We start from the raw sequence: 16,964 nt of genomic DNA, 5'->3' as shown, positions 1-16,964 counted from the left end.
AAAGGTTCCTAGTTCCGGGGTATAGTTCCTGCGGTGGAAACGCGGCTTTAGCTAACTTAGCTAGCTAGCCAAACAGTCAGTAACACAGATACGTCCTTTGTGACATTTAGGGATAATGTCAAGGAGGAAAGGTAAATGCCAAATAACCTTAGACAGTTTTTTAAATGTTTAAATGTGCCCAGCATACCAAGGCTAGTTGTAAGATTCAGTAGCCAATCAGGACTTTTTTCAAGTTTTTTGTAGAGTGCAAAAACTTTGATATTTATTTTAATTTAATTTATTTTGTTGTTGTTGAAAACACAGCATTCCAAGACTGTACATTGTAGTCAGATTCTTTGTAAGACTCTGCTATGCTGTAAATAGTTGTTGATTTTTAAAAATGTGTGTTGAATAAATGACTTATTTATAACAACATTCACATTACGTAGGCATATTTTCAAATCTCCAGTCAGCTTTTAGCATTGACTTAATGCAGGGCCCTATGGAATCTGTGTTATAGCTTTTTTAAATTCTCAATTCCACGATTCCATCCGTGATTCTGTTATCACAGACATTATAGGGCCCTACCTTAATGCTGCCATCAGTCTGTCGCTGGCCCGCGCCGAGCCCCCGTCAAAAAAGACACTTGGCCGCCGGCCAGCGCCAGGCCGCCGGCCCCTGTCAAAAGATACTTGCCACTGAGCCTAACAACTTTTCTGGGGGAAACCCTGAATGGTTATGTCCCCCTCTTTGATCCTGTTCCTCCGTGTGATCCGAATTTCAAGCTTTGCTTGCCCAAGTACGAAATTAACCAAGGAGAGTGCAAACTTGTGTTTTGCACTGTACCCTGGACCCAGAATTAAGACCCCCATGTTAAAAACCACCCCAAGCCTCCCACACAGGTCACTCAACAAAGCAAACAATGATGACAGACAACTGCATTTCACAAACAGGTGGTGCACAGATTCTCCCTCCCCACAGAAAGGGCAGCCTTCCCCTAGAGCATGGTCTATATGTGCCAGGTGTCTATTAGTGGATATGGCTCCATGGATATGCCTCCACTGGAGGACTCCTGACCACTCTGGTACTGGTGCTTTATGCAGCAATTTCTAATTTTTCCAAAGCCGGCATAAAATTTGATCCCAAACCCTGCCAGACACCTGCCCTCACCTCCTACAGGGAAAGGAGGTGCCAAACCTTCACACATACAGGGTACTTGCTCATAGCCTTAGCAAGGGCATCCTGAAGGTTAAAATCTTCCCCCGTTCCTCCTGCCAGTCCCCCACTGCCACCTGCACACAGATGGGAGGGAAAGCAGGGACCTTTGTATACTGAGACACAAGCATAGCAAAGTCTTTTTCAGATGACATGGGTAAAGCAGCCCTTATTCCCACAAGGATCCTCTCCACCAGCCGCACTGAGCGTGTCCCCACCAGTGCAGCAATGGCCGCCGCGTCTCCCCAGCCATTGTCCTCCAAGCTCCACAAATGCGCAAGCCTTCTTACACCAGCCCTTACGAAGTTGCCCTTGAGGCCAGCCAAGACTTGTGGTGACAGTCTCAACAGAGGATTGTCAAACACAGACTCTTCCAGCCCCCAAAGGTCCCCCAGTTGCATAATAAAAACGTATGACCATGCCCTCAGCATAGAGAATTAAAAGTCCGTAAGTCCTGCAGTGTTTGCCCCCTGTAAGGTCATCAAAAAAAGGTGCCGGTCCAGCCCCCACATTTAACCCAGGTATACTATGTTATTGTAGGATGCTGCTCCCGCCACACATCGCACAGCCCACCTGTAGATAGCAGCAGTGAGAGAACCTCTGCTGATTTCAGATGGAGTTCTTCCCCACTTCGATCAGCTGTGAAATCTAATGTACAATTCACCTAATGTACCATTCATCTTCTCATCAGACTCCAAAACGATCTCACCATTTCAATCTTCCCAGTCCTTCTCAGTACACTTACCTCCCAGCATTTTCCTCACCCTTATCCCTGTTCCTGTCCTCATCCTAATGGGGGCAGGTCCGCTTCATATGGCCAATGTCCCCACAATCAAAACATCGCAAGCTATCAGTACTTGCGAATACAATAAAAGAACCTTCCCCGTGCCTCACTCTAAATGACGCATCCATTTAGAGTGAGGCATGCGGAGTTTGAAAACATAAATATCTGTCTCCGGAAAGACAAAACATGTTTCAACTCAGCATTCTTACAGCACAGGGGGATCATTTTCATTGAACTAGCAAATTTTCCAAACTGAGCAAGTTCTAGTCAATTGCCTCGCTCTTTATAAATGGGGGGACATTTGAAATGACTACTTTCGTAGCAGGTGCCGCAAGTGGGGTTACCTGTACAAAAACTTCCCTCACCCACAGACCACTCACAATTAATTTAGCCACCAGGTTAACCTTTTTCAAAAATACCACCACCGCTTTGTTCATGCATGAAGCTGAATCAATATTTACACCTCCTACCTGCTCTGCAACCGCGACAGCACATCTTCAACAGGCGTTATCACTCCCTGTAATACACCTGATCCCATGACGAAGAGACATAGTCTCACCATCCGACTGAGACACCATAACGGCGTCTCAAAAAACCACTAAAACCCCCAAAACTCCTCATCCTAACCCTAATTAACACCCTCTCCCAAAACACCCTCCACCTCAGACAGAGAGAGAGTGAGAGAGAGTTTTAATAAAACCTTTATTGTTCCATTAACGTTGCATCAGTGATGGCTTAACTTCAACTGCAATACTCAGTCAATACAAACCAGTCTTTTTCTTTTGTATGTCACAACAAAACAAAAATCATAAGCATTGCATGACAGGTACAAATAAAAAAAAGACCATTAAAAATTTAAAACCAACTGCCCATCCTCACCAACTTGGCAAAGAACCCTCCCCACAACCATGTTATGCAGAACTCTGGTGTATCATTAATTAAAATTCTATACGCAAATTCAATCTTTAAGCATGCTGTCATCAAACCCATAAGCATTCTTTCGGGGTCAGTGAAACCAGCCTGAAGATGGTTGTTCTTCCTGGTTTTCAAATGCACAGTTTAGCCAAGCCAGACACATAATTCAAAATACAATTATTTTCCTTATTAAGGACACTGTACTTTGGGCCCCCAATGAAGGATTTAAAGGACAAACCCTCACCCAACCCCTGAAACCAATGGGTTAACAAATTAAAAAGACCCCTCAAGCGGTCACAGCGCAGAAAGAGATGATCTAAATTCTTTTCCTGACCACAGAATGAGCACTCCCTCCCCACTGTCAGGTTCAGGTGTGCCATGTGTCTGTCCGTAACTATGGCCCTGTGAATAACCCTCCACTGTAGATCAGCTCTACACTTCTCTATGGGTGGTTTATATAGGACCCGCCAGTGTCCCCTCAGAGAGAAATCTGCTCCGAACAACTTTGACCACCTTGAGGCTTTCAGGTCCTTTAAAGAGTCCAAGTGAGCTACCTTAACACAGGTGACATATAAGGCCTTCTTTCGGATCTCTTTAAAGTTCCCCAACTCGGAAGGAGAGGATCTTCATGGCATCGTCTTCCTGCACATCCCCCACGGCTGCAAAAACATTGAATGGTGGACAATACAACTTACTCCTCGGGCACTGACTCAGCTGTTCTTCCAGAGCCTGTCTGAAAGTGCCAGGCAGAGCTGCTTTGACCTCCTCAACTACTCTGTGAGCCAGCCGAGAAGACCATATTCCTGTCACCCCCTAAAGTTCTTCTGATGATCTCCAACCCTCCCTGGCTCTTAGGTGGGCCAGTTTGGTGCAACTTTTCTTCACCATGCAGGCTTGCACGCTTGCTGAGTATAAAGTTTTGGTTTGGATCAGTAGATTGTGAAAGAGTGGTTCTTCAAAAATCCATTCCTCTGACTGAGAAATGTCTCTTTCCACGGTGAGGACCCGATGCCAAGCCCGCAGCATTGAGGAGTAATAAGAAGAAAGGCCTGTTAGCACAACTTTCTGAAGAATCACTACAAAAAGCTGCCTGTCGTATCCCAGATTTTCCACCTTCCGCAGGATAGCACATACCATCTTGGTCCACGTCAGGTCTAGTCGGTAGAGGAGTCTCTGTGCTTCCTGCAGTTGGAGATTCAACTCCTGTCATCCACCAGGCCCTGCCCTCCTTCCTGGACCGGCAAATACAGAACAGGTGCATGCTTCCAGTGCTGCCCTGACCAGAAGAAATTCACCAGCCTTCTTTGGATTTGATTAATAAAATCATCAGGTGGATCCAAGATCATGAGTCTATGCCACAACATTGAGGCAGCTAAAACCAAGACCCGTCCCCTGTAGGAGAGCTGTGGTAATAGCCAATTCCATTTAGACACCTTGGCAACCACCTTCTCCAGCACACCCTCCCAATTCTTCAGTTTAAAATTTTCAGTGTCAAAACAAATTCCCAGGGCCTTTATTCCCTCCCTTTCCCAGTGTACGCCTCCAGGCAGTTCTGTTGGCCCAGTTTTCTTTCACTGACCTATGATAAAAGCTCTACTTTTAGCCCAGTTAACTTTGGCTGAGGAGGCTTGCTCATATAAAATCAAATTCTCTCAACATCTCCATGTCTTCCTTCCCTGTAATAAAAACAGTCACATCATAAAATAAGCAGATCTCTTACATTTTGCCCGATCAGGATCTCCTGTGATTGTAAAGCCATTTAAAACTGTCCTTAATCTACATAACAGAGGTTCAATGGTAAGGCTGTATAGATCCCCCAAGAGTGGGCAACCCTGCCTGATGCCTCTTAATAGGGGGACCAGGCAGCTCAGCCCACCACCCACCTTGATCATGATTGATGCCCCAGCATACAACAGTTTGACCCAGGAAACAAACCAATCACCAAAACCGAAAGCTCTTAAAACATACATGTGCTGGATCAAAAACTTCTTGACCACAAGTTCATAAAATCTAAGGGTGGATATGTAAAACTACTATAGACTTATGAAGCAAAAACTAAGCAGTGTACCCAGCGTCTCCAAATCTATCCAAAATGTCTAAATTATGCATTGCTGTAAATCACAACATATTCACATATTTCACTGCTAATCAACTGTTTTGTCTCAAGAAACTCACCGTTGAATCATTTTCAAGTGGGAATTACAAGCTTTCCATCAGTACAGTGGTCTAAAATATCCAGGGGTCCAGAAACAAATCCAAAATCTCTCCAAAAATGAATAAAATTCTTTCTGTCCATTATAAAGCATATAAATGAGCCCCTTATGAACTTTTAAAATGGAACATTGCTATCAAGTGACTTGAAAGAACTGAGGAAATATTGGGTAGCATTGCTTTGGAATACATCTTATTTAATTTCGGTGAGGCAAGATAGCCTATATTGTTTGTAGTACCGTAACTTGGCGTCATTTTGATATCAATACTTTTGAGTAACTTGGCATTTTTGTACGTTGAAAACGTGTGTTTTATGAGATATCATTTCTTTTTGCAAAGCGTTTATTATGAGAGTGCGAAATGCGAAGTGACCCTGTAAGAAACGGTTGTGGATTATGGCTGTCCTTGTGTGAATTTGTACAGTCTGATGAGCGTGTACTGTTGAGCAGTTTCAGTTTGCTATATATGTAAAACAGTGGCTGTGACAAAGAAACGCAGGTGAAATATGGCATGTATGTACTCACGGATTTGACGGCCATCCAACAAGCCTTGACTGAGAAAAGAATCAGCAAGCACGTAGAATTAGAGCTGCCTAGGTCGCAACTTGTGTACCCTGCTTTCCTGCTCCGTTGTCTGTTATTTCGTGGAGATTCACTTTTAGTGTTTTAAAGGTTTATAAGGCATTTTGATAGGCTTATCTGCAGGTGGGAATCCTGTTCGCTGTTTTGCTAAGCTAGAACCGGAAAACTTGATAGTGGAAAATAGGAGCAGACGCATATGTCCCAGTAGGCTTTGCATATGAGAAAATAACAACAGTGTGAGAGAAATTAGGATGAAATGATGAAATTGCGTAGTTGAAACAATATGTTTTTAGCAGAATGGGCATGTAGGTGAAGGTTGACATGATCACAGACTATAGTACAGAGTAAATAAAGTGACCATGAGCGTGCTTAGTTTCCTCATGGAATGGTATATATAACAGTCGGTACAGAGCATTAGCTGTTAAAGTGGAGGGTTATGTAACGTGTGAAACTTACTGCACTAATGTGCTTTTTTCATGTTCAGTACTAGTAGTTATATTTATGAGTGAGTCATGGTTTTAAATGTAATGTTTTAATGGGGAGTTGCAGAACATACATACGTAGTAATTGTTTGTATGTGGCTAGATAGAGAACAGGGCGAGGTAACATGAATGTAGAAACGTGGCGTTTTCTGATAAGAAGGTATTGTACGGTAGCCAAGTGAAGAAATATAGTTAGTAGAAATGGCACAGTGGTGAACTGGTGTAACTTTGTAATAAAAGGAATACATTTGCCGTCATGAAATCCATATGAGTGGCCGTGAGTGAGTTTTGGTAAAGAAAATATAAAAGCGTAAGAAAACGTTAGTGTAAAAAAGGAAATTCTGCCTGAGGGCGACGCGGGATTCAATCCTTCAACCGGAGGTTTACCAGTCTGTGACTTTGTTAGTGCAGCACCATGACATAGCTATGCAATGCGTGAAATATCATTAGCAAACCTGTCCGTGGTTTTAAAGACGAACACAGGTCAGTAAGCACAGAAGAGCTTCCGTTGAATCCATATGGCTTTGCAATATTGTAGCCGGTTAATAAGTGAACGCGCAGATGGTACGTCATAATGCAGTGTATGCATTCGGTGAACGGCGGGTAGATATGGTGCAAAAGCAATAATTGAGAAGTAGTAGACAATTATTAGTGAGGGTAAAAGCAGGTTAAAGAAAGGTGTCCCTAGTTGGGCTTGAACCTACGACCCCATGTTCCCAAGACTGTAACCTTACCCACTAGGCCACAGGCAGATTAGCTGTTCAAACTGGAAATGTTTCAGAATAAAAAGGTATGGGTATTTTGCGTGTGTATGCGAGTTTTTGATTGGGTCGTGAGGGTGTGGATTTGGCTGGTGTCGGTAAAATGTTTAATGGGGAGACATGTTGTTAGTGGGATAGGCGGCAGGAAAAATAAGAATGAGAACAAGAATGAGAAGAAGAAGAAGAAGAAGAAGAAGAAGAAAGAGAAGAAGAAGGAGAAAACGCAAAATCCCCTTAGTTTGGGGCTTTATTGTGTGGACATGTGAAGTTGTTTATGAAATCTGTCTGTTGAAATGGGGTCAGAATGTACAGAATTTAATGTTTTTAAGGGCTGAGTGTCTGTGGCTGTTGTGGTTATTTCTGTGGGGAACCCTGAAAAGTGCCAAACTCTCGGTGCTGTATAGGCATGGGGCATGCCCCCGCCAAGGCGTAACTTGGCGGGATGGCATACCTGCCATCCCAAAACACAAACTCTTGGGCCTTAATGTTGGCTCTAACCTGCAGTAGTCTGCCTTTACAAATCTCCTTCTGACAGATTATATTAACAGCAAAAGTGCCACTCCTGCACTCATGTTAGTGCCATGACTAAAAACCTGGGCCCCATTCCAGCCTACCCTCCAATCCACCTCATTAGCAGCATCACTGTGTTTCCTGTAGAAATGTGTACATTAACATTTTTCTGTTTTCCAAGTTCCAATAACAACCCCCTTTTTTGGTCTCTGGTGCCATTTATATTAAGTGAACTAATCTTTAAAACCTCCATGAGAAGAGTTAGGAAGAAAAACAGAGAAGGAAAAGACCTTGCAAGTCACAGCAGGCCACGTGACATGCCAGACCAAACCATTATCATTCTAATGAGCTGATGTTCCTTCTCACCGCTGTAGCCCATTTTTTCAGTCAAAACTTCCTCTTTGGGGTCACCCCTGTGTCGGACGAAAGCCTCTGTCCACTCAACACGCGCCTCACTGACCTAAGGAATTTTCGCGCATCTGAAAAATATTCAGACAGCTCAACATTATTCATATTTTTTGTTTTGGTGAGGTAATTATCAATTTCCTCAAAGGAATAAACCTCACCCTCACTCCCCTGGCTGGCTGATAGCTCGGCCTCCCCAACATCTCCAATTTCCTTCTCATTTCACTCGACTTCTGACGCCCCAGTCAGCGTAGAGCCCACCTCTCCCCCAGACAACTCCCTCTGAACTCCAGCATGCCTCTTCCCTTGAGTTTGTGTAACACCAGGCTCCCCTATACCCCTCCTCTTCCTCTTCTTTCTTCCCTCCACCTCAGTCCATCCAGTCCCTTCACCTACTACTCTCAGGTCTGCCATACCACTCCCGACTGCTCTCTGCCACCACAGCCTGCAGCACTCCACTATTTTCATGCTCCTCTCCACCTCCCACACCTGGACACATCATTTACTGAACCAGTCACTAGGCCCTGACTCCCTCTTTCATCTACCCCAGCCCTACTAACCCCTAAACTCATCTCCTCTTCCCCCACTCCCTCACCTGATACATTGCTATTCTCCATTATGGAAGCGTCATTTTCCTGGCCTCCTTCAGAAGCCTGACCTGTTGAATTACCACTTCCAGAGGTCGCACTATCCTCGTTTTTCTGCAGGCAGGTAAACCGCTTATGCCCGATCACACCACACTCAAAGCAGCGCAAGCTGTCCGACGTGGCATACACAGCATACAAACTTTCTCCATGCTTAACATAAAAGCTTACATTCAGAGTCTGCTCCGGGTTTTTTAAATACATAAACACTTGCCTCCTCAGCGACAGAACATGTTTTAGGTTCTGATTTTTACACCCCAACGAAATTAATTTAAAACCACTCACAAACTTTCCAAAGCGCATTCCAAAGCAATTCCCGCATCAGCGCCTTGTCCTTTATGAATGGGGGAACATTTGACACAATCACCCTCGTAGCAGGTGCTGCCAACGGACATACAGCCAGTACTTTCCCCTTCACTGTGATACCGCTAACTAGTAGCTTATTAACTAAACTCTCCTTTTGAGAAAACAACAACAGCCTTGTTCATCCTCAATGCATAGCCGAGATTCCTACACCCTACCTGCTCGCCGGCAGCAAGCAGCACATCTTGTACCAACGTGTCTGAATACGGCATACACCGTACTCCATTTCAGAGCGACATCTGCTCCTCCTCCCCTCCAGCACCTTCCCCCGCCGGAGTGGCCATAGGCCACGCCGAAAAGAAACTTCTTCGCACACACACACACACCAAAGTTATCCAGTTCTACAATAAAATCTCCCACCACCGTGAAAGTAAGGAAAAGGAAAAAGGAATAAAGAGCACCGAAAAGGCAAGAAAGACAGAAAAAGCCCTCTACACATCCTCTCAGCACAGCTCAGCTGAGAGAGAGAGAGAGAGAGAGAGAGAGAGAGAGAGAGAGAGAGAGAGAGAGAGAGAGAGAGAGAGAGAGAGAGAGAGAGAGAGGAGAGAAGAGAGGAGAGAGAGAGAGAGAGAGAGAGAGAGAGAGAGAGAGAGAGAGAGAGAGAGAGAGAGAGAGAGATACTTCTGACAGCCTTTACTAGAGCCCGACCGATATATCGGTATGGCCGTTATATCGGCCATTATTTGACTTTTTTGACCACATCAGTTATGCCGCCGATGTGCCCCGATTTTTTAATAAGTATAATAAACAAAAAAAACAATGATTATTTATCTGTACTTGCCTGTTCAAACGTTGTAATTGCTATTTACTAGAATTATCCAGTATAGGAAGCTCTAATACAAGTGTGAACTGCAGCCGCTGAAGCGCTACTTCTCTAATAAGACGTTTGTTCCTCGTGCCTCATCCAATATTCTCCACTGCAAGACTTGTCTGCACAGATTCGGTTGCGACAATAAAGGTATGTATATTTAGTGAAAGTTTTTAATTAAATGCGTTTATACGACCACTATGTTTATCAATCCTCATTATCAAGCGAGCGAGCTAGCTAACATATTTGGTTCACTTTGGCAAGCTAGCAAGCCTTTATGAACTGGAAGTGAGCACATAAGCAGCGTAGGATCTACATTTCCAGAGGACATCGCTGTATTCTCAAATAAATAACCAGCCAAAATAAAATGGTGATTGAATGTGTCACACATTTGTTTTTTTTTTATCTGAGATAATGATATTAGTTACTATATGATGCTGTGTAAATAGCCAACGCGTTATTGCAAGCGAGGGTGTCATCTAGTCACGCGTCATCGTAGCAAGCTAACCATACAGTTAAAATGCAGATAAAACACTTCTAACATGAATCATTTTAAGCCATGTTATCTAGCTTTGTCGTGATAACATGAGAGAAGGATTGCTGTTGGAGAAGTGAATCAACCAACAGTTAGCGCGGGTAACCTGCACGAAAGCGCATTGTAGTTTTTTTCATGTATTTCATCCAGTCAATTTAATTTCATCTAACGTTACACTTGATTCACTCTTCAGCTCCGCTAGATAATGTCTTACTCTTTGAGATCATGTTGTAGAAATAAAATAAGAAAATATAATTCATTTAACTTACTGAGAATATATAATAAGAAATAATGAGGCTGTGTCATAGCTAATGCGTTATTGCGAGCGAGTGTGTCATCTAGTCACGCGTCAGAGCGCATTGTAGTTATTTTCACCGCCTAATTCTTATGGACAGGGAAGCTCGCTAGATAGTCTTAGTAGGAATAAAATAAGAAAATATAATTCATGTACTGAGAATAGATACTAAGAAATAATAATAACAAATTAATAACTTTTTTTTTTTGTAGATGTTGGAAAAGAAAGGAGTAAAAGCAAGGTGTGGAGTTATTTTGATTTCACACACTTAAATATGGTGTTAATATATATATTTAATTTAATATCATCTTTTACTTTTTTATCTAAGAAGTTTTGTGTGTTTGTTTTTATTTTTTTGTTTGCTTATAAATTAAATGTTCTTAAATATAGAAACTTTAATAAAATATAAGTTTTTCAAATTGATTTGAAAATGTTGCACTTTTTGACAAAATATCGGTCAGAACATCGGTAATCGGTGGGCTAGGACTCTCCGAAATCGGAATTGGCATCGGACCCAAAAATCTGGCATCGGTCGGGCTCTAGCCTTTACTATACCATGTCACCTACAAAGAAGCAAGTGCCATCCCATTACAGCGTACGCTGGGAAAGTGCAGGGTCCTGCAGCTTCTGAAACAGACCTGCATTCCAAAGCAGTTAATTTCCCATTTCCCACAAGACTGAAAAGATTGGGAAAGTATTCAAACGAAGCCTGAAACATGATGAAATATGAACTCGGGATGGTTTTCTGAACATAAGCCACAACAACAGCACAGCTGTTGCAGGGCTTGTAACTGGTGAAGTGCTTGATTTGACTGTGGTGAATCTCAGTGGTAATATGCAGTTAGCGTTTTTTAAATGTACCACTTCATGACCCACCCCCACCCCTCTCCACCAAATCCACCAAAGATTCCTGATCCCAGTTTGTACAACTGACTACTACATCACTTAACGGTACATCTGTATTGCCCAGTCTGGGATTCAAACCTGCAGCCTCTTGAGCTGAGGAGTTCCAAACATGAAATCAACTGTGCAATATTTATCCGACAACCACAACTGACAGTGAAACAGCTTTTCTTTGTCTGACAGGTGCTGTTTTAAAATGGAATATACATGATGCGACAACTTAGTGGGCCATTTATAAACATAAGTATCTAAAATCTGCCGGTCTTGCAATGCATGACATTTCCTATGGGATACCTTTCACGTGGCCTCCCGTCACCATACAGTCCATTGTGCACGAGTTGCGGTCTTCAGGGCGCAGGTATGCCTCGGGAGCCTGGCCACAGCAGGTGTAAGACGTCTTCGTGTTTATACAGTAAATTGAACGTGTGGGCGTACAACAATGTTATCACTGTGTCACTGGATGGTTTACAACTGACGCAGATTGAAAAGTACTCTGTCAAAACAAAACAAGAAACAACAAAGAAATATAGCATTAGCACACAGGATTACTACATGCACAGAGATACACAGTACCAAAAATAGAGTCCCAGTCGCAGCTCGCTAAACTGGGGGGGTGACCTGTTCGTGAGTGAAGCTGGTTTGGTGCTAGGTAGGGTACAGGGTTGACAGTTACATGTAACTGAGGTGGTTAACGTTAATGCACTTGAAACTTTATTCTGAACACGGTTCGTCCACTGATCACCTACCCAGGAACTCATAACCTCACCAGAATAACTCACGTAAAATGGCATATCCACGCTAATTTTACTTGGGTAAGTTCAACAGTGGTCTGTAAACTGCTATAGCATCTGTATGACTTAGCAAGGCTCGACTTGAGTCTCCAAGGGGAGAAGTGACTGCGCTATACACCGCACTAAAGACGAATTAATTAATGCATCGTGATTTGTCGCAATTATTGTGGCCCACCACAATCCATAGAACAATCTACAATTCTTCATTAACATGCTCCGCAGTCCACAGTATTATCATTTTAACTGGAGAAATTACACAGAAGAAAAGCGGACATCGTGCAGAGCATAGCATAGCGTCTATGTTGATATGTGAATTCACGTGAAGGAAAGACGAAAAAGCACATTTCGGCATGTGTCGAAACTCGAAAATGTTGCACGCGTAACACGTTTAGACTCTCCTGCTGTCATATCTGTTAAGAATATAAACAAGTGAGGGACTCTTCACGGTCAGAAGAAATTTTATGACAATGTTACCGAGTTAGCTAAGTCAATTACTGACGGTCAACAAACCAATATAGCCAGCAAAAAGGATCTAACCGCATTTCACTCGCCGAAATTACAACTCAAACCGGAATAATGATACGACACACTTGTCTATTAAAAGTAACAATACTTTTCTGTTCTAAGATTTGGTGGATAACTTGACATTTCACTCCCTTCTCTAAACAAAATGCAAATCTCCGCAGCAACTGAGTTTGCTAACCAGCTAATTCTTGCGAGCTAGCTTCACAAAAACAGACATAACATCTACCAATATTTTCATAGTAGGTGCGTTTCATTGTTATTGTTACATGTCTTGACAAACAGAACCACACAAATAATGAACAAAAAATAAACAATACCCTAATCGCCTCGCCCGCTCGCAGCCATTTCACGAGAAGGACCCGGCTCACTCAACTGTATTGGTCCGTCTGCGTCACGGGACCATAGACATGCATATTTAAATACATAGTATCCAGAGACTGTAAAAAATATGGACAAAGCTACTGTGACGTCATCCATTGCCTCTCCGTGGGTCTCTAAAACACGTTTTGAACCAGAGACTGTAAAAAATATGGACACAGCTACTGTGACGTCACCCATTGACTCTCCGTGGGTCTCTAAAACACGTTTTGAAGCTCAATGGCGGGCGCGGCCATTTTCTCGATTTGGAGCCAAAACCATAGAGTTAAGCGGTCTTGTGATTTTTACAATTTGATTGACAGTCCGGTGCGGAAAAGCCCCTCAACCTGAACGAGGCTAGCTGACTGTCTGCCGTTATGTTTTAAAATATATTATCAGATGTTTACGGGGTTTAATTTCCATCCGTGACTGCACTGTGTCATGTAATCACGTTATGTATGACATTAAAAATACAATTAGGCTATGTTCAGTTATCTTCAATTTATGTTTCTCAGCAAAACGAATATGCTTAGCTAGCATATCAGCTTGCCAGTGAGCTAGGTAGGCTGTCCGTGGTTAGCTCACGCGTTAGCAATATGAACCACAGGGGAAGAACATTGACTACACTGATGGTCAATCAATCGGAGATGTGTAGGCTACTGGTGATTTGACTAGGCAAATTTTCGTATAACTGTCTGGTAGATCTGCTGTTAACCGAGCAAGTTATCGTCGTAGGTTTTCGCCAGTCAGATAATGAGCCTGCTACTACTAGCTACTCCATCGCCGTTTGTGGTGTTCACTTGCTGGGTGACGCTAGCTGACCGATCGTTCGCAAATCACTTTCTACCGAACAAAATTAACACTCAGCGGTGATTAACAAATCTACCAAGTATTTTAATAACTGATCTGCAGGCGTGTAAATATGACAACGCACTTTGTACGGCAAGTTTTCCACCTGGTGCATGAAGACAAAAATAATGTAGCCTACGTTGAATTTCTAATTATTATTAGGCTATTATTTTTTCTTGTAAATCATCAAAACCAATGGAGAAAAGCCAATATACGCAAGGAGCCCCCAGAACCGATTCTGAGAACCACTGTCTTAAATGCCTAGCTTGTCGGTCTCTTAAATGCTAAAAACATGTTCCTTTCTAAATGCCAAGATGGTTAATTTCGTTAAATTCTGTGTGTGTGATTTCATCGTGTGTTGTATATTCAGCAAATGAACCTTGAAACTCTTAATTCGCTTCGTGAAACTGAAAAAGTGTTTATCCCAAAATCGGGATTATAGTAGCTTTGTCACATGCGTGAAGCATGGCCCAGGTAGACATTTACGGAATGTACACGACTGACAAGCCGCCAAACACGTTTGACAGATTGAATGTTTGCCGGTTAAGGTTAGCTAGCTAGTCAAATGGCTTGGTAGCCGAAGTTGCGAACTGTTTTAGCACAGGCTACTACAGGACTACCAAATATAGCAAGCTGATTACGCTTTCTGCCAAGTAATTATTTGGTTAAGTAGGCTAAAGGAAATAGTAAAAATGACTCGGATACCGAAAAACTTAAGAGGAGGATTATTTTATGGTCGTCTAGAGCAGCTGTAAATAGCACACGCCATAATGAAATCACCACGAAACTGGATGCCTGCATTTTCAGACTTAGCACAGGCGGACCGTAGCCGGAGCCGCAATGGCAAGGCCAAGAAGCGCCACCTCCCACCCCAGTGACCATAGACTGTAGCCCCTACTGTAGCTGAGTCCTCTGCAGTAATCCGGAAGTGACGCAAGCTGTACCTCATTGGTCCAGAACAAATATTGGCACTGTGCCCAAATGACGCAATAAATCATGAAATCGACCCATGGACAGTCATAAGACCAATAAAATACACCTATTATGACTATTTGTTCTTTTGAGAAAAATGTTTTGACTTTGTATTTTGATCGCATTTGTACCGTAGACGTACATGGAAACCGGATATGAAAACACCTATACTGGAGCCATCCGTAGTGGCGCTAGTGAGCAACCAGGAACTACAACACCAGGAAATGAGCTTCAAAAACGAAGTCTGGTTTTGGCCGCTTGAACAAGTTTTCCGGTTTCCATGTTAGTCTACGGTACAAATGCGATCAAAATACAAAGTCAATAATTTTTTCTCATAAGAACAAATAGTCATAATATGTGCATTTTATTGGTCTTATGACTGTCCATGGGTCGATTTCATGATTTATTGCGTCATTTGGGCACAGTGCCAATATTTGTTCTGGACCAATGAGGTACAGCTTGCGTCACTTCCGGATTACTGCAGAGGACTCAGCTACAGTAGGGGCTACAGTTTATGGTCACTGGGGTGGGCGGTGGCGCCTCTCGGCCTTGGCATTGCGGCTCCGGCTACGGCCCGCCTGTGCTAAGTCTGAAAATGCAGGCATCCCATTTCGTGGTGATTTCATTATGGCGTGTGCTATTTACAGCTGCACTAGACGACCATAAAATAATTCTCCTCTTAAGTTTTTCGGTAGCCGAGTCATTTTTACTATTCCCTTTAGCCTACTTAACCAAATAATTACTTGGCAGAAAGCGTAATCAGCTTGCTATATTTGGTAGTCCAGTAGTAGCCTATGCTAAAACAGTTCGCAACTTCGACTACCAAGCCATTTGACTAGCTAGCTAACCGGCAAACATTCAATCTGTCAAACGTGTACATTCCGTAAATGTCTACCTGGGTCATGCTTCACGCATGTGACAAAGCTACTATAATCCCGATTTTGGGATAAACACTTTTTCAGTTTCGCGAAGCGAATTAAGAGTCTCAAGGTTCATTTGCTGAATATACAACACACGATGAAATCACACACACAGAATTTAACTAAATTAACCATCTTGGCATTTAGAAAGGAACATGTTTTTAGCATTTAAGACAGTGGTTCTCAGAATCGGTTCTGGGGGCTCCTTGCGTATATTGGCTTTTCTCCATTGGTTTTGATGATTTACAAGAAAAAAATAATAGCCTAATAATAATTAGAAATTCAACGTAGGCTACATTATTTTTGTCTTCATGCACCAGGTGGAAAGCTTGCTGTACTAAGTGCGTTGTCATATTTACACGCCTGCAGATCAGTTATTAAAATACTTGGTAGATTTGTTAATCGCCGCTGACAGTGTCAATTTTTATTCGGTAGAAAGTGATTTGCGAACGATCGGTCAGCTAGCGTCACCCAGCAAGTGAACACCACAAACGGCGATGGAGTAGCTAGTAGTAGCAGTTACTGGCTCATTAACTGACTGGCGAAAACCTACGACGATAACTTGCTCGGTTAACAGCAGATCTACCAGACAGTTATACGAAAATTACCCTAGTCAAATCACCAGTAGCCTACACATCTCCGATTGATTGACCATCAGTGTAGTCAATGTTCTTCCCCTGTGGTTCATACTGCTAATGCGTGAGCTAACCACGGATAGCCTACCTAGCTCAATGGCAAGCTGATATGCTAGCTAAGCATATTCGTTTTGCTGAGAAACATATGCACAAGCATGAAATGGGATTGGGGCTGGGACTGGAGCAGGTGGATTTACCAAGGCTGCAAGGTGACAACTGGCACACATGCAGTCGGACTCCCGTGCAGTCACATGCTGCTGGGTCCCCTGAAGCTCCTCGGAGCTTGGGTGTTAAGAGAAGTACTGGCATTGGTCTGCTTTTGCCAGGTACTTCATGGGCCACTTCTGAAGCAGAAATTATATTTTTATATACAGTGAGCTCCATAACGTTAGGGACAAAGCCGTATTTTCTTTACTTGGTTCTGTACTTCATAATTTTAGATTTGTAATCAAACAATTCACATGTGGTTAAAGTGCAGCTATCAGCTCTCAGCTCTTATGAAAGGTTATTTTAATACATTTTGA

The 16,964-nt window shown here is 42.8% G+C and overlaps 1 protein-coding gene across 4 annotated transcripts in view; it reads right to left on the bottom strand.

Annotated features, from left to right (window-relative positions):
* Positions 1–16,964, bottom strand: part of rad9a (RAD9 checkpoint clamp component A) — a 72,864-nt gene that overhangs the window by 37,812 nt on the left and 18,088 nt on the right. For 2 of the 4 annotated variants that reach the window (XM_064341931.1, XM_064341934.1), the window contains exons 1-2: positions 13,025–13,175; positions 11,686–11,884 (exon numbers count right to left, since the gene is read on the bottom strand). In XM_064341931.1, coding sequence (XP_064198001.1) covers positions 11,686–11,719 — 34 coding nt within the window. In that variant the 5' untranslated portion in view covers positions 11,720–11,884; positions 13,025–13,175. Of the gene's footprint in view, positions 1–11,685; positions 11,885–13,024; positions 13,176–16,964 lie in introns of those variants that run through there. The other 2 variants (XM_064341932.1, XM_064341933.1) reach the window with 1 other exon arrangement.

This window comes from Anguilla rostrata, chromosome 7 (genome assembly GCF_018555375.3).
Source record: "Anguilla rostrata isolate EN2019 chromosome 7, ASM1855537v3, whole genome shotgun sequence".
NCBI classification, from domain to species: Eukaryota; Metazoa; Chordata; class Actinopteri; order Anguilliformes; family Anguillidae; genus Anguilla; species Anguilla rostrata.
The sequence above is the reverse complement of the archived record's forward strand: the minus strand, read 5'-3'. Positions and strand labels throughout refer to the sequence as shown.